The 25,940-nt window shown below is 42.0% G+C and overlaps 1 protein-coding gene across 2 annotated transcripts; it reads right to left on the bottom strand.

Moving 5' to 3' along the window:
• Positions 1-557: 557 nt before the first annotated feature.
• On the bottom strand, positions 558-14,233 carry rab11fip2 (RAB11 family interacting protein 2 (class I)). Of its 2 annotated transcripts, XM_029521624.1 has the most exons (7): positions 14,038-14,233; positions 12,845-13,437; positions 9,300-9,706; positions 7,196-7,541; positions 5,775-5,847; positions 3,411-3,611; positions 558-3,284 (listed from the first exon to the last, which is right to left on the bottom strand). In XM_029521624.1, exons 2-7 carry the CDS (start codon positions 13,195-13,197, stop codon positions 3,264-3,266), a joined length of 1,401 nt encoding a protein of 466 aa, XP_029377484.1. In that variant the 5' UTR covers positions 13,198-13,437; positions 14,038-14,233; the 3' UTR covers positions 558-3,263. The 2 variants fall into 2 exon arrangements, with proteins under 2 accessions (XP_029377484.1, XP_029377483.1); XM_029521623.1 differs by having other exon boundaries at positions 558-3,611.
• Positions 14,234-25,940: the final 11,707 nt, after the last annotated feature.

Raw genomic sequence — 25,940 nt, 5'->3', positions numbered from 1 at the left:
TTCAGTTGAATTCATGATTTAGAGATCAGGAAAATGGCATATTATTTAGCAAAAAGATGAAGTGTTACATAATCAAAAAATGTGATTGACATGCAGAAATGACAACAGTCCAAAAACCTTACAAGGCAGGCGCCCGAATGAGCCGCGAGACTCGCATGTCGACTACCTGCAGAAAAAGTCCGTATGAAAATGTCACTTCAGGTCTCTGCCATGATGAGGCTCTAACCTCCGCTCACATTGTCTGATTGTGTTGGCCTCTGTGCACCAGCCTCCATTCAATTCTGTAAACTCAATGAAGCTTTGCTAACTGGCACGATCTTTTATAAACAGAATCGTCATTTCCTTCAAAACTGTGTGCCACATTACAAGCACCGTCAGGGGATTTAGCCGGGCTTAAGTCTCAGTGTCTGGCAGCTGTATGTGGCCTATGGCAAGCAGCATCGCAGTATCAGTAGAAGACTTAAAAGACTGCCAGAGGAGGATTGCGAGATCCGACTCGAGCTTTATGTCCTCTTCATTAAAAGCTTCAACGCATGCTTCGTCAACATGGGAGAAAAAACAGCAGAGAATTTTAGTGTTTTTGTTTTTAGTTCAGTTTTTTTTTTTTTTTTTTTCTTCAATGAGGCGGATGTTCACCTGCAACACCCACTAACTCCAACGCATGTGCAGCACAGCCTGAATGGACTCGGTCATCACCAAGTATTTTCTGCCTCTATGCAATTTAAGTGCTTTGCATATTCAAACACAGGCATTAATTGGATGACAAATATTATGCAAAGAGGCAAGAAGAAGTACAATAATGATGCAGGCTTCTTTTTTTTTTATATATCGTTGTGCTAGAAAAAAAATGATTTGAAAATGCTTTTCATTTAGATTTGTGTTTCAGTTTGACATTCACCAAAGCACCAAATTATATTAAAGCAGAACGCAAACGCAGCAATCAAGCTAAAGGAAAACATGACAGGCAAAATTAATTAATTTGAAGTACTCACCCCTCATTTTTTCAATTGAACTAAATAACCTCAGGGTCCAAATGTATTCAACATCAAATGTTCTCAGACCTTATCTTTTGCAATTTCATCATTCAAGCAAAACAGCTGGGTGTTGGGAACATTGTGGACACGGGCCCGTTTCACACCTCTGCCACAAATACACACATCGTTTTGCTAGAAAGAGAAATTCAAAAAAGACATTTCTCCAGTTTTACTATGAACTTGTATTTAAATCCTCAGGAAGCACATTGTAGAACATTTTACAGCACAACAACAAAATGTGCAGAGAGTCAAAGAAGGTGAAGTGACGAAATGCACCAAGTACCTTTAAACAGGTCAACTGATACAGACTACCTGTTGAAGCCTGTGACACAAACAGACTGAGTGTTCGCACTTTACACACGTAGGAAGGCATTCAGTGAGAGCTCCACAACAGAAAACACATCTTAATTAGCATCCTTCTGATTCTAACTTTCTTTCTTTCAAACTATCTTTTTTTGGGGGGGGTTTACAAAATGATCATCTTTTCTAAAACATCTTTGTCACATATTTTGTACCAGCAATCACTTCTCCTAATAATAATAATAATAATAATAATAATAATGAAGTTGTCTGAGTTTTGTCTGAAGAAACATAAAAAAGAGGAAAACAAACCCCCATGAAATGATCTCTTTGGATACACCAATACTTTAAAGGCAAGCGAGGTTCAATGGCCTTGTTAGTGTTCTGTATGTCTTTATACATTTAACCAGTGTACATTCAACAAGAGATTCTTTTAGGCTTCAAGTCCAAAAAAAAAGAGAGAAAGAGGTGACACCCGAAGACGAAATAAAACAATGTTCACAGCAGCAAAAAACGAGACCGTGAGTTTCTGACAGTGCAACATTTCTGAGATGAAAACTGAAGTGTGTTTTTGTGTTTCTGACTGTCGACATTCAGTGAAGCACTTCGTCTCAGCTGTGGTTTGGTATCATACAGTGTAAAGGTCAACTACTCTGAAGACTTGGGATTAGAAAGTAATTACGAAACAAATATAAATAGCAGAATTAAGACCAGGATGAGGTGAATCATCACCGAACAGACAAATCATTAAAAATGGTGCGTAACTTTTGAGTAAAGCACAAAAACTGTGATAATACAAAGAATATTAACACTGTATCCAAAATTCCATCAAAGAGGAATAAACAATGAAAGATGTAAACCTAAACGTCAGTATCGTTTCTTTCGGAGACTTCAGTTCCATCAGTGTGATCTGAGCCGACGTCGTGGCGTTTGTTCGATGGAGGCTGATGAATCAACAGGCGTGAAGAGCGCCGCTCAACACGGAAACAACATATGTTGTTATGACATTAGTGTCGCACCATGTGCCGTGAAGCTGTGAAATGAGGACAGTTCACTTCTGACAAGCCTGTAAAACAGTTCAGTGTGACCTGACCAAACAGATTCACACACAAGTACGACGGCAGAATTTTTTTTTTTTAAAGAAAAACAAATTGTACAAATAAACTGAGGCACAGTAGATGAAGCTGTAAGGAGATTTCATTAAAGGTAAACATCGATGCTAACAGAAACTGTATGAGTAAATCTTTATACATGAATACTTCCATAACCAAATAAGAAAACAGTGTTGAGATTTGTATAAAGTATAGAGTGCTAGCTGAGGGAGGCGGTGGAACCATAAAGTACCTTCAAACAAATTAAAGAAATGAGCTCCGATATATTTATAAATAAAGATTGTTCAGCAAATAGCCACACGTGCAGCTCATTGCCATCAGTCCAATCTGCATGACAACAGCTAAACCTCTCTGATAAAATCTAATCAGTGGATGTGATTAAGATGTAAACAAGAACATCGCCAGCAGAACGTAACGCAAGAAGCTTGGCTTGTAATTATTGCACTTAAAGATCGCAAAATGATCGACTCCAGTGAGCCAACGAGGCCCTCGATCGTCGTCACAAATCAAAGAAAACAACCGATGAGAAGTGACAGCAGTAAAACAAATGACTGTTTGTTCAAATTTAACAAAGAGCATGATTCAATAAGTAAAAGAAAAGCCAGTCTGGTGTGTTTCTGAGAACACCAGGTCGGTCAGCGGTGAGCTTTAAGATTTGTGCTTGAGTGTAAATGCAGTAACGAAGAACATCTGAACGGAAAAGCCACGGCAGCTTCCGGTAAACACGAACGTGGCATCGCTCCCGCCTTGTTGGTGCAACAGACCTCAAGTGCATTCAAAAAAGAAAAGGGGGGTTTGATTTTTTATTTGATGATCCTCACGTACCCTGTTTAAGAACCTAAACATGAACCAAAGATAGAAAAACTGTTTTAAACTCAGCTCCATCTGTTCCCATATGACACTGATTCTAAACCTCAATCATTACATTTTGATTCTTACTCTACTTTTTACTGAGTTTACCCGCCTTCTTTTTGGGCTCATATGGCGTCCGGAGGATGCTCGGCGTCTCCTCCATGACACGCACCAGCAGGTTGTCGATGTAATCCTCCAGCTCTCTGATGTGGGCGTCTTTCTTCTTCACGATTTCTTTCTGCTTGATGAGTTCCTGCACAACTTCCTCAAAGGATAAGTTGCTGTATGCAGCTACACTTTCCCGTGTCGCCTCCTGAAAACAACAACAACACAAAAAGAAAAGAAAGGAAATGCTTAATTTAACCTCAGCAGAGTCCATAATCATCATACTAAGCTACTGTGATTTGAGAAAGTGGAATAAAATGAAATGTCAGCGTCTGATAACAGAGGCAGGGCTGAAACTCACCCTTTAAGATCGTTTACAACATGACACAGAAATTTACTAATTAGATGTGTAAACCTAATGTGACATAAACTCGCATGCGTTTATCGCGTGTTCACTGGTGCTAATAAAGGCTAAATGAGAGTTGTTTAGATGAGACTGTTCTCTGGGGATTTAGCACACTGGCATGTCAAGTGAATTCAGTGGCAGATGTTGTGATCCAGTTCTGTCTAACTGGGGTTGAAACAAATCAAGAGCACTTTAAATGCTCTAATGGGATTCGACTCTGACACCACAGAGAGCAGCAGCAAGTTGTTCTCCATTTTCTTTAGTTGTAATTATCTTTAAAACAAAAAGTGTGACCTCTCTGGCTACAGAAGGTTTAGACAGCCTGCCAGTTCTAAAGAACAAAGATTTCCCTAAAAAATAAAGAAAAGAAAAGGAGTCTTTGTTTTGAGGGGGGAAATGCCAGGCTGCATATTTCTGCAATTAAATGTCAGGCTAATAAATACCAAAATAAGGATGCAACCCAAGCCCGGCTTTGCTCTTTGAGGACAATCTTTTTGGATGGAGCTGTGTGGTACGGTATGTGCAGATCATATTGCGCGGGTACGAGAGGAGCTGTAATCGTTTTTAATGAGGGACCACTTTATCGCTTCAGTGCTGGGCATCCTCCCCCAAACGGATAGAGCAGCAAAGCCTTCACCCTGTTTAAAATACCACACTTATCAGCTTCCACTCCCATGCACCATTCAAGCTTCGACTGCTGGCTAAAGACAATGTGGAAAAGACCTGGAGCGGGACTGCTTACCAGGTATCTTATCGCCTCTAACAGCACGGAGGCTACTGCGGGGCGACACAGACCAAAATGAAATATTTGCCACAGAGATTAAATGTCCAACGTAAGGAGGGTTTCAAGAACTGAGCTCAGTAACCTATTCCTCACAAACACACAACCACACACACACACACAAAAAAAAAAAAGGCATCTTACTGGAAGATACTGCCATCTGAGAGGCTACAAGGGAACCGACAACCGTACAGACACGATGTTGGTTTCATATACAACCATGTGTACGTGCGCACACTTGGTCTGTCTCTGACACACAAACACACACAGCGTAATAATCAGCAGCTTTAGTGGCGGTGACAAAGGCCTGGAAATGACCATGAACTGGCAAAGTAATGATGACCATTTTTGTGCGATCAGTAGTGGGGAGAAGATAAGGCGCACACTTGGCATTCTCCAGTTGTGTCATTACAGTTTCTAATGAGCTCAGCTTTGAGAATCTAAAAGCTCAGTCCTTTGAAATCTCTCACTGCCCCCCCTCCCCCCCCCCTCCCCTAGCTGTGGTTAATTAGGGCCTTGAAGCAGAGGAAATGGGAGCTGCCATTTCTGCGAGGCACTGCGGCGTGCACGGGGGCACGTGTGGATACCGACAGCCCTCAACACCCACAAAGAAAGGTGAGGAAAGCCATTATCAGCATCCTCATTCTCATTTAGGCATCACTTAAGCTACTGCTCCTGCTGCTCCTCTGTAAATACCAATTCTGCTGTGTAATAGTCGACAAATGTTCTTTTTGTGTAATGTTGGAAATGCAAGAAGAATTTTAAGGAAGCATCATGTACGAATGATGTGATAATCATTAAAAAAAAAAGAAGAAAGTCTAACTATATTTTTTTGCTTTTATCAACAGCAGCAAAAAAAAAAAAAAAAAAAAAGCTCCAATTACAGAATCAGAGCGCACACACCCGTATGACTGACCTTACAGACTGAAATTTCACACCACTTCAAATTATGATCGGATCAGACTCGATGACCGATATGTGCAGCTGCTAATTAGTTGAATGACACATCTGAATTTCCAGAGGCCTCAGAGATCAGTGTCACCAGCTGCTGCATCAAATGAAGCTTTGAGTTCTCAATTAAAAATACAAACGACACAGAAAAGGAAGTCATGTCACATCTGAGGTCATTATTCCTTCCCCTTAAACAATCTCAGGTAAAACTGATAATGCGCTGCAGCTCTTACTTTTTTGTTGCCAAAGACACCTTTCTTCTTCTGGCCAAAGGTGATGCCCTCCTTTCCCGGTGACTTTTTATCACTGTGAAGCAATAAAGCAGAGAGTCAGTATTTAAACAACTCGTTTTTACTACAGCTGAGGCTGAGACGCTCATGAGGACACGGCAAAGAAAGGAAACGTTACATCAATAAATATTCTACTTCGAAGCACTTTTTTCTTGTCCATGCACCACATTATAAATGACCACAGAGACGGCATGACAAAGGCAGCAGTAAAGATGACGGACTCGTGCCTACAGAGATAAGTGGTTAATTGGGTGGTCTATCTCTGCAGGGGATCTCATTACTATAGCTCAGAGGGCTCTGTTATCAAGCCTGGGCTCGCTAAAGAGCCTCTAATGACACCTTCCACTCTGATAAACCAGAACTTAGCCACAGTGCTAACACCAACTCTTTATGAAAAAGGAAATCAACGTAACTGCCTCTCTGGACATGTTTGAGCAACAACGGAGGAGCCAGGTGAGTCCGATCGTAAGCGTCAATCTACAAGGTGGCTGCAACTTTATGAGACTGCAGGAACTAATATCAGCAAGCAACGGCTCAGTTCGGGGTTGAGAGATATTTAAAGGATGTCACACAGAGTGATATTTACTGTTTAGACTCTTTTATTCTGCTCAGGTTAACTTAGACTTCACAGCTGCATCGAAAACAAATCCGCTTTTCTCCACAATCAAAAGCTGCAGACGTTTTCCTACCCAACTTTTCCTTTCCAGTGCTTCAACAGAGCAGCTGGAGCTCTCAGCCATGACCTTCTTCAGCTCACTGAGTTCTGTACTAGAGTCAGAGAGAGCGAGCATCTAGGCTGGAGTGTTTAAAGTGTGTGATGAAAACTCCAGAGTAATATTTTCCCAACTGAAACAAGGCGAAAATATTTCACTTCATGTGGAATGATGTTAGAATATATGAAAATTTCCCTTTTTCAATTCAATTATGGGGGCAAAAAAAAAAAAAACAAAAAAAACAACCTTTCCAGGATACTCAGATTCTTTCACAGTTGTACTTCTACCTGGTTCTGCTTCATAATGTATCAGGGTTTGGTGGAGTTTGGTGGAGTTCCCTTTTCTTCCTGTCTTTACCTACCTCGCCACCTTCACCTTCTTTTCTCTTCATCACGTATTGGCTCTTGTTTTCACTCTGACCACACCCCCTTTGATCTGATTGGTTCACTTGGCGACCCAGGGTTATTTAAAGAGCTCATCCTCATCCCTTCTCTCATGGATCAGGTGTTCTGGTAGGAGGTTGGCAGTCTCTTCAGTTTAATATAATATTTGTGAACTTGCATCGATTTATTAGGAATTTCCTGATGAATTAACTGCTCATGATTGTGAAGTTGAATTTAAAAAAAATAAAAAAAAAAATCAGGAAACTACCTGGTTTTGTAATTAGAGCTGAACGGGTTAGTGTCTGCTTGTGATTCTCCACTAAAAGGGTTGGGGGACCGCAGGTCACCGGAGCTGCCCGATCGGCCCCCGTTGCTGAACTTGCGGCCTTCCTTCTTCCCCGTCACCCGTTCCAGCAGGCTGACCTTCTCCTTCTTCTCCTTTCGGTCTGCACGGTCCCACAGCTGCCCCTGCTCCGCCTCAAATGGGTTGCGGTTGCGTGGGAGCGTGGCATACTTCTGTGGCAGGGTGTCACTGATATCAGTGAACGGGTCACTATGTGCCTCCCCGTCCTGATAGCCTGGCACCTCGCTCTGGGAACGCCGGTGAGGTCCACCTGTGGTCCGGGAGGAGGAACCAGAAGAGTTTCATTAACATTTGGTGGAGCTGCAATAAAAAAATGTCTGGAGGAAGAAATAATCATGTTATTAAAAACATAAAATCTTCATATCTAAAAGGAACTTTAGTAATCTGATCAAACTATTTAAGAATCATGAACGCCTTTTCCACTTTCGACACAATTAAAAGAACGTGAAATTATGTTATTTTTCCCGTTGGCCTTGACACTCTTCCAACTTTTATTGGCAGCAGTAATTTAGGAAAGCTCGTTATATGATTTAGACCCTGAGTGCCTCCTACCTGCACAATGTTGGATCATTTCCTCCCTCTGTGCTGCCAAACTGATCATTCACAAAGTAGCTTGTTAGATAAAGTTAAAGTCATCATGTTGGAGCTGCCTCAGATAGCTGAGCACTGGATAGCAGGAAGTCAAGCTAGAGCAGACAGCGAGCTGAGTAATGCTGATTTATTTTCCTTTGTGATTATTTGTACATTTAGAGACCAAAATTTGAGCTGCTGCACGTGAACACCAGACAGCTCAGACTGTCGTCTAATGAGAAAACGTGCCGCTCCAAAATGACCATATTGAACCTTTAGGGTTGTAATCAGTGACCCTAAAGGTTTAGCTCCTGCTGCTGGAGCCAGTTCGTCAGATCAAATGAAGGCTGAAGCCCGACATTAAAATGACTAAACCTCCATATGTAGTTGATATACCTTGAACTGTGTAAAAGATCTTCATATTACTGTATATCCTGATGGCTCTGGGGCTGCTATCGACCCCTACTGATGTTCACAAGAAACTGCACCAACATTCAGGCAGTCAAAAGTCAATTTGGCTGATACTCTACCACATGAAAGATTTTCTGTTTATTCCTCCCTTTTTGTTTTTTCCTTTTTTTAATGTGGCCAAGTTTCCACAATATTCTCATGTGACCTTATTTTCTCAATAAAAACTGTGTAAAGCAGAATAACCAAAGAAAAGTTCCTCTCATCTGTTTGGGTCGTTTCTATCTTTGTCTGATCAGGAGTTCTGCTCATTAATGATGAAAAATCAGCTCCAAATATCTGATTGTCTTTATTCTGTCAACACAAAAACTCACAAACATACAGGACTGATCCACAGACTCTCTGATTGGCTGTGACATCACCCAGCGGAGCCAATAGGAGTGGCCAACATAGAGACGTGACTCTGACATCACTATCAAAGATGGAGGATGAGGATGGACGGATAAACACACAGAAGGAGTCAGAGAGTCAGACTGATCCAGATCTGAACTAATCAGGAAGGAATAAAAGCTCTAAGGATGATTTTTGGGAGCATTCATATTTCCATGAGCTTAATCATTTCAATTTAGAACAGCTAGAAAAATGTCCCATATTGTTTTAAGCAAGATTTCTATTTTTAATACTGTGAAAATATCAAAGGGCTGACTCCACAGAGGAATGCTCCCTCCTGATTGGGTGCCTGAGACAGGACAGAGAAAGCTACCCTGAGACGTTTTGGTTTTTAAAACATATCAACACTTCAGATAGCGCCCTTTAAGGGACACTCTAACACTGCTTTGTTATTTTAGTGCTCGTGACCCTTTGTGTTCTATGGAGAGCAGAAATATTTGAGACACCAGTTTTCTGCTTGTCCTCCCTCTTTGATCATAAACCACAAGATGAAACAGTATTTGGGCTGATTTCTAAGACCGCACTGCCCCCTGTGATAACATTAACCTGTTGAAACACAGTGAAATTAATTGAATCTCACCGCTCTCTTCTATGGAGTTCATGGAGTCCAATTTGGGTCGGAAGTGGGTCCCGATGAGATCTGACATGGAATGGGCTGCAGAGAGCTTTTGGGCGCCGGCGAGTAATGGCCTCTTGACCTTTGCTTCAGGCTGGGGTTGGAGGTCCGGCGCGAAGGCCTGGCGGCTGGGCTCCGAGTCGCACACGGCCGAGCGAGGCAGGATGGCCGAAGACGTGTCGCCGAAGCCGCTGTCGTGTTTGCGACCCTTCATCTTGTCCTTCAGTTTGGAGAATGGCGAGCGGGGCTTCTCCTTCATGGAGAGGTCGAACATGCTGGCCGTCATGTTGTTCCTCATGAACTGGATGCTGACTTGGATGCGGCCCCGTTCTTTCCTCTTCTTTCCCTGCTTGGACTCCAAGGAATACCAGCTGTAATGAAAGGAGGAGGCTGAGGCTGAGCAAATTCAACAAGACAATTTATGTAAAAGGGACGGGATTTATGAAAACCTCGTCACTTGATTACACATAATTCAACATAATTCAGCACGACAGGTATACAAAGTCAGAACACAGTAAAAGTCCTTACACTATCAAACAATATGACAAAACGGAAAAATAGCCCACATCCTTTCTAATGTGCTCTACCTACTTCTTTGTGGACACCAGTGAAAGGGCTAATTTGAGCAGACTAATCCAAAAGCTACACACAAACGCAGGGGGCTTAAATCTGACTTTAACTTTTTCTGACACAAGTGAGAATACAATTTATCATTCAGAGGATAAACATTATTCTTTGCAAATTGAACGCTAAGAAACAGGCTGCTGCTGAATAATATAGACCATTTCAGGCTGCTTTGGAGCTTCTATTTGTTTAACCTCTCTGCTTTTTCAACTGGAAGTAATGGGATTTATGCCTTCACTCTGAGCGAAATGAAGTGGCATTTGCACAAATCTGGCCTTTGTTCAGAAATGCAACAACAAGCTATTGGGAAATCGCAAAGCCACGTCGCAGGGCAACCCAGCACTTGGTACATGCTTATAATACATATCCACTGTTATAGGGGTTGTGACACTATCCTGCAGGAAACCAGCTTCAGTCAATGTAAAGAAACCAAAATATTGGCCTGCACAGTTAAATCAATAAAAGAAATATTCAATCTAATGGACAACACTTGAACTGGAAATAAATTTGTTTTGATACTGGCTGTAATAATATTAATCTAAATGGAGATTTAGTTTTTATCCCTTGAATTCTAGTGTGAAATATCAGTTATTATCTCAACAAAAGGGGGATCTCAGAGTTGGCCTTTTAAAAGCCGCAGCAGTTGAACATTGTTCTGAAGTGTGCAGCTCGTGGCCCAGGAGCCCAGTCATGAAAGGCCTTGCTGGGTTTAATTCCCAGGCTGAGCACCGCGCTCAGTCTGATCAGCAGCCACAGACTACCGCTGCCGTGGGGCCAGGGCTGCACCTCACATGTGTCTCAAGGCCAAGATAAACCTCCGCATGCTTGGAACCACAATCCTCCCACTCGGGCTTGGACCGCTGGGAAACTCCTCACAATCAACAAACGCAGGTGTGCGATAATTATGGGCTGCCTTCTCAGATATCTGGACGCGTTTTTCTCCCCAATATGTCAGTTCAAAAAACATTGCGGATAGGCCGCGGCAAACACACAGACCGGCAGTGGAGTGTGGATATAGTATCGAGGGTCCTGGCATCATTGTGGAGTACGCCTGCAGTGTGGGATTAGGCCAACAAGCGAGGCGGCGTATCCATTACAGAACCTCTGCTGAAAAAAAGTGCACGGCCTCAAGATGCAGCAGCTCAGGCACCTAAAACAAATAAAACCTATTCAAGCTGATTAGAACATATTGTGACCACCCCACCCTCAACCCGATGGGCTAACAGGAAGTGTGCTGATGTCTTTCCATGTTGAGCTAATTAGCACCAGATCCAGTTTGCTAATTCCATTCCTGTTCCCTTCGTGTAGATTTAAGAAGACGTGTGTAACTTGTCTCCAGGTTTAGCCAGGATGTGGTGACCAGCAGCACGTTTCCTTCTTTTACTCTAATTTGGCTTACTCTTCCTGTTTAGGCCTCTTTCACAGTTATGTCACAAACAGGAGGGACAAACCTCATCCCTGGCACTGGCTGTGAGACAGAGGCGCCTCTAAAAGAAAGCTCTGACTCAGTTGGACTCACACCTAGTAGGCAACTGAAGAGTCCTTTGTGCACAAGAAGCCATTGTCAGCATTCAGACAGGAATAAAGCAGCAGGAGAACACACTCCCTTAACTGGAAAAGAAAAGGCCACCTTACATTTACACCTTTGAATAAAAGTTGAAGTCTAGGAGTGACTGACTAGACATGTTTGGCAAGCTCCGCTAGTTTCAAGAAGGCCAACTGGAGCTGACTGTGCCAGTGATTGAGCCAAAAATAATCTCTCAGCAATGTGGGCAAATTCATTGCTAAGCCTGAAACAATAGAGGGTCAACAAGATGGAAAAACCAAAGCTAAACCAGTGAGTGATGAATGTACTGCCTCATCTGTGACAGCTGTGTCAGGTTGTTCCAACCTGAAGAAGAATGAAATCAACTGCTGTTACATGCTCACCTACAGGAAACAAATCCAAACTGATCTGTCAGATAGAACAGGAATGTCATCAGAATAAAGCAGAACGCAGTGATGTTAAAAAAATGAAAATTAAAATAAAAATAAAAGGCTGAATTTAGGTCATCAACTGAATTTAGAACGGAGAACAGAATGAAAAAACAAACATGTTGAAATCAGGTCCACATGATCAACAAATACATCCCAAACTGTGAGACACTTATGGTTCAAAAATGTTTTCCACTTCCTCTTAAAGGTCTGCTCCGCCATCAGCACATTGATATGTGACTGTGAGTAAGAGCTGGACTTCACTTGGATGGTCAGAAAATGACAATAAATCCAATAAATAATGGATATGAGTGTGAAAGGCACTCAGATCAAAAGTGAAGATTGACAGGACCTGTCCCAGTATCCAAATGTCAACTACGATATAAACCAAAGTGAAGGCTCATTAGTTTGGTGTAGCATCATGAACGTTTCTTTCTGCCCTGCTATGATTATCAACATTCAGAGGTTTTTTAGGAAATATGTACCAAAAGCATGCAGGTATAAAAGAGTCTATCTGGTCAATTCTGTGATACTTCTGTCTTTCACTGACGAATATTTTCATCACCATGAGGGATCAGCAATTAACACAAACAAAATATAAGAGTCACAGAGGAGTGGTTTGACTCTGTCTTCATGGAGCTTCAGGAAAACTCATGTCAGAGAAAAGCCCCGCTCCGGAAACTCTAAAAGTTTTGGTGCACATTTTTATTTGGTTTCCTGCACTGAATTACTGGATGTTGGACTTGACACCAGGACCAGAAGCTGCACTGACCTTTCTCGATTGTAAATTTCTTTTTGATAAAAATGTTTTTGTGTTATGTTATGTTTTTTTGTTGTTTTTGATAAAACAGCTGAGTAGATGGAACTTAATGGTGGTTGAGACTTTCACTGATGCAGTATATTATACTCACTCAGTCTTCTTTCGCTCCTTGTTGTCGAAGATTTCATTAAGATTAATGGACCTCTGCCCCAGAAACTTGTCCATCCCGACCAGGGACCGATGCATCACGATGAAGCAGAGTTCATACACTTCTGGGTTTCCCTCCAAAAGCAGGCCAGGCAACTCAAAGGAGGCTTCTTCCTTCCAGACAGGGCTGAGGGTCTTCTCTGCCACCGACGTGGAGTACTTTTCCTTGCCCAGCTGGATGATGGTGTAGGCATCGTTGGTGCCATTTTTGCCCTTGGGCTGTAAACCGTTTGCTTGCAGGACAGTGGCTTGGACATGGGTTGGAAACCACTTCTGAGACTGCTCACCCAGAGACATTGTCAGCACTGTTCATTTACTGAGAGCCATTCACAACAAACTAAATGATCAGTGATATCGTTAGTGTTCCAGTGTGAGTGTGTGATGTGCAGAAAGCAGCAATCAGGCTTCACTATAGCTTCTTATCCATGTCAGTTCGGTTTGTTCGTGCAGCAACAATCACCACAAGCAATGACAAGTCTGACAAATTGAGCAAGCCTCATCTTCACTTCACAGATGTCCAAGCCACTGGTAAGTCATCTGGAAAAACAAACAAAAAGAAAGAGAGCATCACTATCTTTCCCAGAAGCAGAGCATGACTCATGTAGGCGCACACAGAGCACAAAGGCATGAAGCCAACTCATTTCAACCAGTTTTGATGCCAGTCACTATAACCAACATGATTTTGATCCATTTTACAGAAAATCTAAAAAAATACAACAGAAATCAGAATGAACTTTGTGACTGTGTGGACATTCCTCTGTCAAAAGTGGAGGATCATGTCAGAGAGGATGATCTCATTCAGTGACTGAGTCACTTTAATTCATTTAAACTCGGACTTCATGACTGAGGTCAAAAATGTACACATATATTAAAGTAAAAATGACAAAGAGTGATAGAATATCTGCTGAAGCTTTAGATGACAGAACTGATGTCTGCTGTCATTTCCCTTTAAATTAGCATCTTTCTTTTATTCTTAAATCATCGTGGAGCTCAGATTTCACATTATAACAGTCTGTTCAGGTATTATTGCGGTTAGTTTTGTGACTCTGTGCATTTAGCTCCTGTGTTGTTGGTCAGACTGCAGGTTAGCGTTAGCTCCGGAGCTAGCTCTCATGTAGCCGGAGCTCGGCTGCTCACCTCGGCGTCATGTCCAGCGGCCGTCGGGGCACGTTCACCTCTCCACCGGCTCCGGACCAACACATCCACTCGGCAGCTTCCGACGCGGACGCCAGCTCATGTCAGTTTGTTGCTGCAGCTGCTGACTTCCATCGCTAATCCAGCTCCTGCTGTCGGACAGCGGCGAGCTTTACTTCCTGGTGTGACGTCACTTCCTCCTCCGGCCGGGGGTCAAAGGGTAGCGGGGCGAAGCAAGAAAACAAAAACAAACAAAAACTTTACATAATTTAAAAAAAAATAACAATAAATGTAATTTTAGAAAACTCTGCATTTTCTAATTAAAATTCGATATTTTTCTTGAACTGAAATTGTTTTTAATTGATATAACGAAGATTCTCTCTCCACTGTCCAGTGTGTTAATAGAATAACTTTTTAAATTAAATTTAAGAAGAGTTTATTTTTATTTATATATTTTAAGTGTAGGATTGGTGTTTCTGATTGGTGTACATGTTCTTATTTGAGTAAAGCAAGCTTTAAGAAAAAGGGTGAAGGGTGAAGAAGAAAAAAGGTAAATTTAGTTGCATATGATTAAGCTCACAAAGGTAATAATTTAAAAAGAACAACTTAGCAAAATAAAAAATAAAAAAAAAACATAATAAAATAAAAGAAGTAAAATGAAGAAACGAAGATGTGAAGAAAGGAGCAAAAACAGTTTTTGTTAAAACACACTTTAGATGTGGTTTGTGTGTGCGTGTGTGTGTGTGTGTGTGTGTGTGCTCAGGGGTGCACTTTACTTGAGAGGTAAATCATACAAACATGGGAAGTGCTTTTGTCTCATGAGTGGGACATGGAGGTGCAGATAAGGGGTTCACTTGAATGAACACAGACATGCTTGTCACCCCTCCTGACAAGTGCATCTTAACCAAACACACCTGCCTATGTTGGTTTTATCGTTCTGCAGCAACCACTGCAGTATGTACACACCACTGGCCTGAGGCTCCGGCTGGGCCATCCATCAAACTGAGATTATTGCACTTATCTGGAGTACATCTCTGAATGAAATGCTAAGGCTTAGCGAAATATTAGGCTGTGCAAAAATGTGAGTCAGATAGCATTTAATACATTTGTGGCTCTCGCCCTGTTGGTATAAACACTGGGTGAATATTACAGTGCAATGTTCCACGTAGCCGTAAAAACTGTAAAAACGAAGTAGGGGTGATTTCCTGAGGCCCGTCTGTTTACTTCAACTGAAATCCATCAAGGGATTTTTTGAAATTAGATATGAAGCATTATCTTGAACCAGAAACAAAATACATTGTCATAATAATATATATTTATAACATCTAAAGGGCAATTTGTGGCAGATCCAGTAATACATAACATTGTACCCAGAAGATAATTCTGGGTAAGGCTGCTTAAGACTATTTAAACTAGAATGCGTCGTAGATGTCTTTGTCTCGTGACTTTATTTTCTGTACGGTGGCCAGCAGGGACAAAGTAAAACCTCTGTCGTCCCGTTGAGTTCGGTTTAAAGCTGAAGACAAGATCTGATAAGGCTTCCAGGAACAAGCTTTCAGGGTTTGTAGGTCTGTGAAATATAAGCATCCACACTGCTCAGCTTCTGCTGGACGTCCAAGTGTTTGTGATTTATCCGGTCCCATCACTGCTCACATTCCTTTTCGGGAATATTTTCTAATCTTCAGCGGTTAGCTGTGTCAGGTCGAGTCGAATGAACTGACGACCAGAGGCGTGCAGACACCCCACCGGGGTCAGGACACCCTTCCTTAATTTGACAATAAGTCAAACACCTTCATATATTACCCTCTATAGGAACACAATACTGCTGCGAGACTCCTTTTTTTGAGATAAAACATGAAAGACACGACATTCCAACATCACCTGAATCTTTTTATGACTTCTCCTCTTGTAGAGAATCCACTTCAGTGCATTTAAAAACTAAACATCATGCTATAAATTAAAGCGGTGTAACCTACCCAGTCAACTTTCTGAGGGAACTATGCTGAAGGTCATAAACTGTCCAACATGTGAGTGAACCTGCCTGCTCCACATGTTGGACCATATTAGCTGTGGCCCCTAATGGCTGCCATGCACATGGTTCTGGTTTAGTCCCCTTTCTTCAACACTATATAGGTTGTATTACATTTATTAAACACTTTAAAAAATATCTGGCTGCAAGATTGTCCATCTGTTGAGGACAAGAGAAAATATATGAAAGAGGCTGGAGGCACGGAAGCGGGAGAGCAGCCAGTGATGTCAGTGCTGGTCTTAATGTGGTGCAGGTCCAGATTCTGGACGGATGACTGATTTAGAAGGTATAGCTTTTAGCCGGGCAAACAGTTAGATCACAGATGAATTTTAATAAAAAACGAAGGAGAAAGACACACAAATCACCTCTGCTTTGCTCTCAGGAATGTTTCTGTGCACGGCGGTGATATATAGGTGCAGATGTGTGACTACAGCGTGACGAGCAGAGCTAAAAAGGGGCTGCTAAGCCAGGGCAGCATGTCAGGCCGGCGACTCCCCAAAGCCTGTGATTTCTGCCTCATAACCTCAAAATGAGTGAGTACCAGAAAAACTACAACACCCACAAATCACTGATCAATCAGTACTGTATGTTATTATTGCTTAGAGACTTTAGGAGAATCTAAGGAGAAAGGAAATCTACCGAATACAGCATGAAAAACCTGGATAATAATATTAAAAAGTAAAAAAAAATAATCTGGATATTAATGTAAAAAGGTGCCAAAAACCTCAAGTATCAGAAATCTCCATATCTATATAAAAGTATTAAAAATCCAGATTTGAATGTAAAAAAAAAAAAATAAATTGACGAATAAACATACAGGAAAGCCTGAACACTAATTCAAAAGCAACATATTAAAAACCTTCATTTACAACTCAGCAGCACTCAGGCAGCACTGTTTGTGCAGGAGGTGAAACTTCCTACGACACAACACGCTCTCGAGCTTGATTTGCATAATTTTACTGAAACAATCCTTCTCTGTCTTTGTACATCAGGACGTTATCAGGGTGTGTTGAACCGGCCGAGCTGCTGCTCCTCCAACAGACCACAACAACTGTCGTGTTGGCATTTTCAGCAGCGAACACATCTCATCCCCAACTGTGTTTTTGTGTTTTTGTGTTTTTTGTGTGCAGATGTTAAAACCACAAAGGCTGACATTTTGGATCTGCTGGAAAGTTAAAATGGACCACAGTGTTGTTGTGTGTTATTCACACCATGAGTGTTCTGGTACTACAAATCAGATCACCCAACATGATGTCAATTATTTAGGCTGAAATTTTAGCAAATAAATAAAAGCAAAAGACTTTAAAAATATATTCAGTATCTATAGTATATTTTTTGAATTATAGTTGAATTATAAATTATAAATCACATGTTGGATTGCACAATTAATTGAAAATCTCAAAATTAGCTGGCCTAAAAAAAATCATATTGTCCAGACATAAGAGACATAAGAAACGCAAAACCCCAGAGAATTCACATTATCAACATTTTAACATTTTGCTTCAGTAAAAATTAAATGAAAAAAAGAATTATTGCAGCTGTAATTGCAATACCTGCCAAAATATTGTGTATAAAACAGCAGAAACGCAGGCAGCAGCCTTCACGCGTCCCCGCAGGCCTGTAAATTAGTGCATTCTTACATACACAGTTTAGTGTCAGCAGCACACTCAGGGGTCAGCTTCAGCGGGGCAGGAACAGGTGCTGGTCCTGCATCAGCACGAAGAGACTCCATATTCAGGACCGAGGAAGGACCCACATGTGCATGCCCCGCAGTCAGCCCCGCACAGGATGGAATAATTCATCAGAGCCGTCCAGAAGAGATTTCGTGAGGCAAAGTTCAGAGGCTTGCTAATGACAAGAGCATGTTTGCAGAGAAAAGGAAAAAACTGTCGTTCCTGAATGAAACGGGAACGGCAGCACAGAGGCCGGCCCACTTCGCTCTCCTAATACCGTCGTGTAAGCCACACAGAGGACTCACAAGTGTCCAGAAGAAATTGGTGGTTTTGTTGCACATGGTATACACATTATGTTTCTCTTCACTGCTGCTAGTTGGAGTTTGTTGCTTGTTTGAAATCCCTGTCAAAGCTATTTTATCATTTTGTAAAACTGCTGCTGCTGCTGCTGAGGATAGAATTATTCACAGAAAAAAACGCAACTGGAATTATTTACAGTCATTTAAAGTAATGAATGTAAAATATGCTCAAAATGAGTCTCTCCACATTTCCATTTCCCCGGGAAGGTGGAACATATAGCACACTGGCATTTGCATAGCCAATACAGGACGTGTAAACATTTAAATGTTAAAGCAAATATTGCATTTGGAGAGACTGTGCATTAAAAACACAAAAATATGAAGTAGAATTAGCTTGGCGCTGAGTGGGATGTATCATTAAGTTTACCAGTCTTCAAAGCTGGGAGCAGAATGGAATCAGCTTATTACCAGTTTCTACAAGGATGAACATCCCACACAGCCGCACAGACTGCACAGTTTTGAAGCAATTTGCCTATATTAAGATCAAATTAACATTTTTCTCTACACACAACACGGCATGGCAAAGTCAGACCTCAGTAGAGATAAGATGAAACTTCCTGCAAAACAACAACAAAAAAAGACAAATCAGTCTGTAAAAATATTAAAAAAAGATTATTTTTTTTTAAATCAAAGGATGAAGGATAAGGATTGAAGAGTTAAAAGAGACTGAGGCCATTAACTCATCAGCAAAATGTTTACTGAGGAGGAGGAGGGACATTTTCCCATAGACTTCAACAGAGTGTGACTTCTTCAGCCAGCTGTGTCGCCCCCTGATGGTCATCAGATAGAATGAAGACGTTAACGTGAACATTCCTTGATGTTTGTGAGCGAAACCTGAACCACCAAACCGCTGGTCCACCGCGCCGCCGTCACCAATTATGTTCATGCATCACCTACATCTGACAAATTAAACAGACATAAATTATAAAATGTAAAAGCCTGTCAGAACTAAAGTTGAGGGGGTCCGTGGTTTGATTGCCGGCTAGCTGGAATCTTCCCTTCATGTCGTTCCCATTTCCTGCTTATCTGCACTGTCTTGTCAAAAATAAAAATTAATTAAGGAATGAAATGATGCCCAGGTGGAGTTGTGTCTCTGATCTAAAACAAAACCAGCTGCGTGATCCGTTCTGGGTCAGTCTGACTCCCATTTTCAACACACAAGTCTGTCACAGTAAAAGTGTCACAAACAAGAGCCAGACAATAACAGGAAGAGCCACCATGAATCTCATGAATCCGTCTGAATTAAGAGAAAAGCAGAATGAAAGTGTGAGGCTGCTGTCAGGCGATTTAAAAGAACCAACAAAAGACACAACGACAAGACGAGCAGATAAACAACAAACTAAGAAAAGCAGCAGCAGAACTACCAACCAAATAAATCCACTGACGACCATTTCCTGTAAAATCTGAGCCAGCTCAAGTGTCCCGAATGATGAATGTGCCTCTTTTGGTGCTAATTTCCTTTCCTTCTCTCGGGTACGGGGAGCTTCAGTTTAGTTTAGTCGTGATGTCAGGAAGGTCGTGGAGGAGACGATAACGGCTAACAAACGGCCCAAACAGATGACCTTTGTATTCCCTCGACTAAACCCGGAGTGACACATTTCACAGATTACACTATGGATGACTTGTCAGGGCAGATAAAAGCTGTCACGCACACACAGCTCGTACATTTTAAAGCCGGTCCTCGTGTTTTTGTGCCGGACCAGGAAACGGGGAGCTGCTCTCGGTTCCGTGGAGTGGTTTCCTGCTCAGGTCAGACTGAGAGCGGCAGGTCATCGGCGTCTTCGTCCTCCTCATCACGGGGGTCAACATGTCCGCCAGATGTTGCAGCTCTCACCTGCTGCTTGTTCTTTTTTTTATTATTTTTATATCAACAGTGAGAGGAAGGGAGCGTATTTGAAACAGATATTCGCTGTTACACTCCTGTGAGGCGATGGCGTGCTGATAACCGGGAAATGGTTCTGACATCGTCACTGTGACAACAAAGGTCGAGGTCTTTGATGGAGATCCGCTGAAGTATTGGCAAATTTTTTTATTTTTTTTTGGCAACAAAAGGTTACCCAGATGACATTAAGCAGAGCTGCCATCTCTGATTGGCACCTTGAGGCTGTGACCTTTCCTGACGAGGTTTCTGTTCCCGCCATGATTCACCGGAGCGCCCACACAGACACGGTTCCTAATATCCTTCATGCTAACACACAGCAGGCCTGATGAAATCGGGCTGCACCGGGACCGGACCGGATCCTCCACGTTCGAATGATTACGATTGCAGAGCCTTTTTCATCTGTTTGTAAATAGTTTTTGAAAATGAATATGTTGAGAAAGCTCATTCTGGCACGTTCAAACACAGCATTTGCCTCGAATATGCTATTTTCCAGCAGAAAGGCCAATTTGATGCTCATCATGTGCCCTGGTGTACCTAAGAGCTGTTTAAAGAACATCAATGCAAAGAGGGATTAAATATTCCTGTATTTTGCTAATCATTTATGAAATGCATAATTATCTCAGCCGCCTCTTGAGTGGATTAGGAATCATTGATTCTCTCTGTGTCTCAGTGTATATATAGTGTCTACCTAACCCTTTCAAACTCCCCAATAGAAAATATTCGGGATAATACGTATACGTATATAGTTGGCAGAGCTGCACTCTGGTTCATATTTCATGCAATGTGAATGACTAATCCATGAAATGTGTGGGTGGGATGATTAACACAGACACCAGCACTGAAAATATGTTTGCTTTGAAACTCTGAATGTGATATGAACATGAAACTATGAATAATTGGCAGAGAATGGGCGCTTGTGTAGATTTAGAACTCAGAAATGCAGTTTATGACTAATTGTGTTAAGTGAAAATAAAGTGCACTTTTGTTCCTGGGATAATTAGCTTTTTAATGTTGCGAGGGTGAATGTGGAGACTCTCCTGGGCACGGCTGCTTTTGGAGTGAGCCCTCTAGCTCTCCCACGGGGTAGTGGCGCTCGTTACGCTGCAGCCTGCAGTCCAGAGGAGACGAGGGCCCAGCATGCACTGCAGCAACAGCTCCTGCCGCCAAACTGGGTGTTATGTGGGCCAAAACTAAAAAGTAAATTGTGGCATGCTGCTCCTACGTGGTAAAGTGGTTCACTCCAACTCCTTTCAGCAGCTTCAGTCAGAATTTAGGAGTGAATTTTATATTTTATTTGTTTGTGAGAGTCACTTCTGAAAAGAGGATACAGCTTTTCAAATTAAAGGAGCAAGATACCAAAAGGTAAACTCATCATTAAAAACACGCTGTATTAATATTAATTGTATTATTTATCCTCCTGATTGTTTTTGTTTGTCTGTAATAATTTTGCTAATTATAACTCTTCTTTGTTTTTACAAACTTTGCTTCAAATTATGGCTGCAAAAAAAAAAAAAAAAAATCACGACAACAGCTGATATGATTTAATTTGGATTTATCATCTAGGTGTTTCATCTTCAGTGAAGAATAATTCTATTATTTAATTCTGATCTGATCGTTTTTACTGCGGCCTGCAGCACCACAACACTTCTGGTGAAACCAACGCACAACAATGTTTTAACAAATTTCAACTTTAGCCCAAAAACTGGCCACAATAACACCATTCTGGTTACATTTTGATTAATTGTGCAGCTCCCCTTCAAATAAATTATTCATCATTTCCAAACTCCAGCTTTTTAAAGGATCACTTCTGTTCACAAAGATTCAGTCGCCCTCGCGCTGGATAATTAGAGCCAGTTATTGAAAATATCTTCAGATGTAACTAAGACTTATTCACGTGGACGGAGACTTTTAAAGGGATTTGTGCGAGCGGGACATGAAGCTTCAGAAAGAGGAGGATTTAGAGGAAAATAGGTGGCGGTGGGGAGCGAGGGAGTGAGTAATTACTCCACGTAAAGGCCACAAACAGAGCTCCTGCTGTCGCTGAAAAATCAAATCTGTCAGCAATTAGACGGAGGCCAAGCAGCACTTGTCTGAGGACAATGGGCCGAGAGGAGAGCGGGTTAACAATTATTAGAGCTGATAGAGTACCTTTATTTATCTAAACAGCAGGTTAGTTGCCCAATCTCCTTCTTTGTCACTTGTTGCTGATGTGAAAGGGGCACTACTTAATCCGAATAGTGTTCCTTGTGGCATTAAAGCCGGGCCAAGAGCTGGAGAGGGCCGCCTTTCACAATAATCCAGGGGTTGATCTCATGCTCTTGCAATGCTTCCTCTGCTCAAAGCGCTGATCAGCATCCCTTACGTTTGAAGCTATTTATTAAAAGTGCAGAGAGGAGGGGGGACGGGGACGGGGACGGGGGGGTCAGGGGTCTAAAACATGTAGCTGCTATCAAAGACTTCTGCTACTTGAAGGGGCACAAGCCCACAGAGACTCAGCGAAGGGATTTGAGACGTGTGAGGCTGATTATCTGTTAGAGCCAACAGCAAAGACAGTCCCAGGACAAACCCAGCGGTTCTCACAGAAACACACCAGCGTCGTGTCAGCCGGAGGAAGTCCGAAAGACTGGAAGAAATGTTATTAAATGGCGGCTCAGGAGGGATTATTCTGGAAGCAGATGTAAACTTCTCAATCAGTGATTAATTCCTCATCTTCTAGTTTTCACCTGAACATCTGACAAAACATTAAGATGCAAATATCAAAGAATCTTTCTTTAATTTTTTTATTTCTGAGTAATTTCCAAAGCAACAACTGAGGGGAAAAAGTTTACACTAAAAATTATTTAAAAAACATGTTTGGTATCTTTCAGGTGCAACATGCAGAAGCTTTGCTGCAATTTTTAGATCAAACTGCAGGAAGAATTTAACTTTGACAAAGTCAGCACAAACACCAGAAGAGAAGGAGAAAAACTCATGTTAATAATTAAGGCCAAACGGAGAATTAAACGATGTCATTTTCTGATGATGTGAATTCATCCTTTTAATAATGTGTGTGTCTGTGTGTGTGTTTGTCATGTTTCTCACTCGAGCTGTGTAAGTGAAGAAGCATCTGCAGTATCTTATAATGTGCTGGGTGATAACTGTGTGCTGACACAGACGTCCTCAGCTGGAGAAGAAATTAACATCAGCTTCACTCTCAAGTGCTCTGTTGCTCAATTAAAATTCAAATTGAAAATAGTTTTAATGACGTTTTAACCGACTTTAAGAATAACAAGAATTGGCAAAGTTACAGCTTCTGGATAAAAGTCGAAAATGTGGTTCTGATATTGAATATAATTGTTTTTCAATTAGATAGTCTGAAGAGCTGAGTCGTTTTCAGCCGGTCTCACTTCCTCCTGATTCAAGCCGAGCTCTGACTGTTTTTTAAAATATGAAATCCAGATGTGAAAAAAATATGAAATCTCATAATTCACTGGAGGCTGATGAGACTCTTCACATTAGGTCACTGAAAAAAATGCATCAGTGCATCACTCACGGCTCAAAGCAGATTTCTAAAGATTATATTTTCTAAACAGTGACAGCTTTCAATGTGGTTTGCAGCGCTCAGGACTCATAAAGCCTGAGAGACACCGACGGCTGATTCTTTAAGTCGACGTTGAGGTATTTGCCTGTTTCTCACACTTATAAACATGTGCTGCCGTGATACATCACTGACATGTGAAGAACTCATTTGTGTGAACTGTATATTTCCCGCACAGTCGTATCTATTTATCAGTTCTCATGGTCGGAGAAAGAAAGAATCTATTCATGTGGATTGGAGCTCAGTTAGTGATGAACTAACTTTTTTTTTTTTTTTTGATACTGGAAAAAAATAAATCTCATCCTCTTTCCACCTCAATTTGCAGAAAAATTTGTCTGATTGGAAACTTTGCAGAGAAAATTGGTGGTCATGAAGAACATTGTTGTTTTTTCTCCAAAATGCTTTCACAGCTTAAACAAATTTAATAAGACTTCTTGTGATTGACAGCAGAGCGCTCTCCCACAATGTCTTCTTTTTGCTCTCACATTCCTCGTCAGCAGCTGTGCGCCGTTTTTGAATGAGATGAAGGCTGAAAATCTGCGCCGCACACACACACACACACACACACTATCGGCTTGGAACAAGTGGGACTTTTATATTAGTCTCTGCTGGGCTGAATGTGCTACTCACGAATGTTGTTTCGTGTCATTTAGCTGCAGTTTTTCAGTCGAAAATGCTGCAAATATTTAAATCAATCACTGACAGACTCATTTAAATCCACTTGTGCTGGCCTTGACGCCGGCGTTTCTGCTACAGGAAGTGATGTGAGCTTCATTTCCTGCAGAGCTGTGTCACGGTTGCACTCATTACGCAGCAGCAGCTTGTTAGCCGGAGAAAAACAACGGCACCTGTTGAGAGTCAGAAGAAACGACGACGACGTGCAAACGCTAAAGAAATTTCACAAATGAATCCCAGATTACTGCAGAGATTATTTGCTAACTGCTCCGCAGCGTTTCTTGGTGAGCGGAGGCCTGTGCAGGTGGCACGGCTGCAGAGCCCGGCGGGGGTTTCCTGCTCGCTGCTCCCACCCCCTCCTTCTCCACAGGTGCTTATTAGCACATATGAGCTGCCACATGTTCCCAGCCCAGCCACTGCCTGAGGGGGCAAAATCAGTCTTCACCCATAATCTTCACAGCCTGACCGGGAACCTGGCTCCCACTAACGGGGGCACATGGCGGAGCGTTTATGAACCTCCTCACTCCTCCCTGAACTGCAGGATAACCTCTGAGAACACCCCCCGCCGTCACCACCACTTTCTTTCCATTTTCTGAGTTTAAGGTCACGATGAAAGTGATACGGACGCACAGAAGACGCTCGTGTTGGAGATCTCCGTCCTTCGAAGGCGACTTCAGCTGCAGACGTTTTGGTTCCAAACGTCCTTTTAACGGGAATCAAACAGCTGAAGATTTGGACAGCAGTTGAAATGTTTTGCACCTGGTCAGCTTGACAGAAACCCATTGTCATCTTAACAGCCCCCACCCCGAGACATGTGAATGGTTGTGTGTGTGTTTGAAGTGGGCATATGGTCGTTGCATTTGCATTTAATGTCCTTCAGATTACTTGCTTTAACTCGTGCTAAACACCTCACTCGGTTGGGGCTAATTTGATGAGGTCATGATGTGACCCCGTGACCCCCCCACCTCCCCGCTCTCTCTCTTTCTCTCTCTCTCTCTCTCCATGTTCTCTAAGTGAAACCAGCTGAGTCACAGAGCCGAGAGGGTTTGTGTTGGAAAGAGGGTGTCGGTGTCGGAGTGGACTGAGCTCCACTCACCCACTGGAGAGACGTGGAGCGGCGGTGAGCGGCGGTGAGCGGCGGTGCAGGCCTCAGAGTTCTGCAGTTCCCATCGAGTCTAAACACTTTCAGTAGACCTGGAAAGAACAACAAATGCCCCGACATCTTATCAGCTTTCTCTCCACTTTGAAGAATGTTTGCAAGAGATGATTGCAGCAATATACATTCAGCTGAAGATGTGTGTGTGTTTGACCTGCCGGACCCTTATTAAGACATTTATTTTCTTCTACTTTCTTGTGTTTCAAAACTATAACCAAAGTTTTCCAACACAAGCAAGCGTCGATTTAAAAAAGAAAAAAGTTTGACAAATCAGACATTCGCTGTGTAACTTATTCTAATTTTGAAATAATATTAGCATGTTAAAAACAACACAGCCATCATCATGCGCAGATATGCATATGAAAACACACGCAGACGCACACGCAGGGCTCTCGACATGAAAGGCCGTCTATAGGAGAAGTAAAAGCCTCTCGTGGAATGTTAGAGGCCCATTGAATCACTGATCCACGGCGGCAGAGCGTCTCTCTTCTGTTGCTGCAGACTCAAGTGTTGTCCAGCCTCCAGAGAATAGTCCCGTATGGTCTGAGAGGCTAC

This window comes from Echeneis naucrates, chromosome 15 (assembly GCF_900963305.1).
Source record: "Echeneis naucrates chromosome 15, fEcheNa1.1, whole genome shotgun sequence".
In the NCBI taxonomy this organism is placed as follows: Eukaryota; Metazoa; Chordata; class Actinopteri; order Carangiformes; family Echeneidae; genus Echeneis; species Echeneis naucrates.
Note: the sequence above shows the minus strand (reverse complement) of the source record. Positions and strands in the feature narration are given on the sequence as shown.

Bases quoted from the DNA above. Each gene is read 5' to 3' on its own strand.
- rab11fip2 (XM_029521623.1), bottom strand. From the start codon at position 13,197: ATGTCTCTGGGTGAGCAGTCTCAGAAGTGGTTTCCAACCCATGTCCAA. The intron at 5,848-7,195 runs GTAGTTTCCTGA...ATTGCTTCACAG, and splicing joins AGCTCTAATTACAAAACCAG to TGATAAAAAGTCACCGGGAA. The intron at 3,612-5,774 runs GTAAGAGCTGCA...TGTTGTTTTCAG, and splicing joins GTGTCTTTGGCAACAAAAAA to GAGGCGACACGGGAAAGTGT.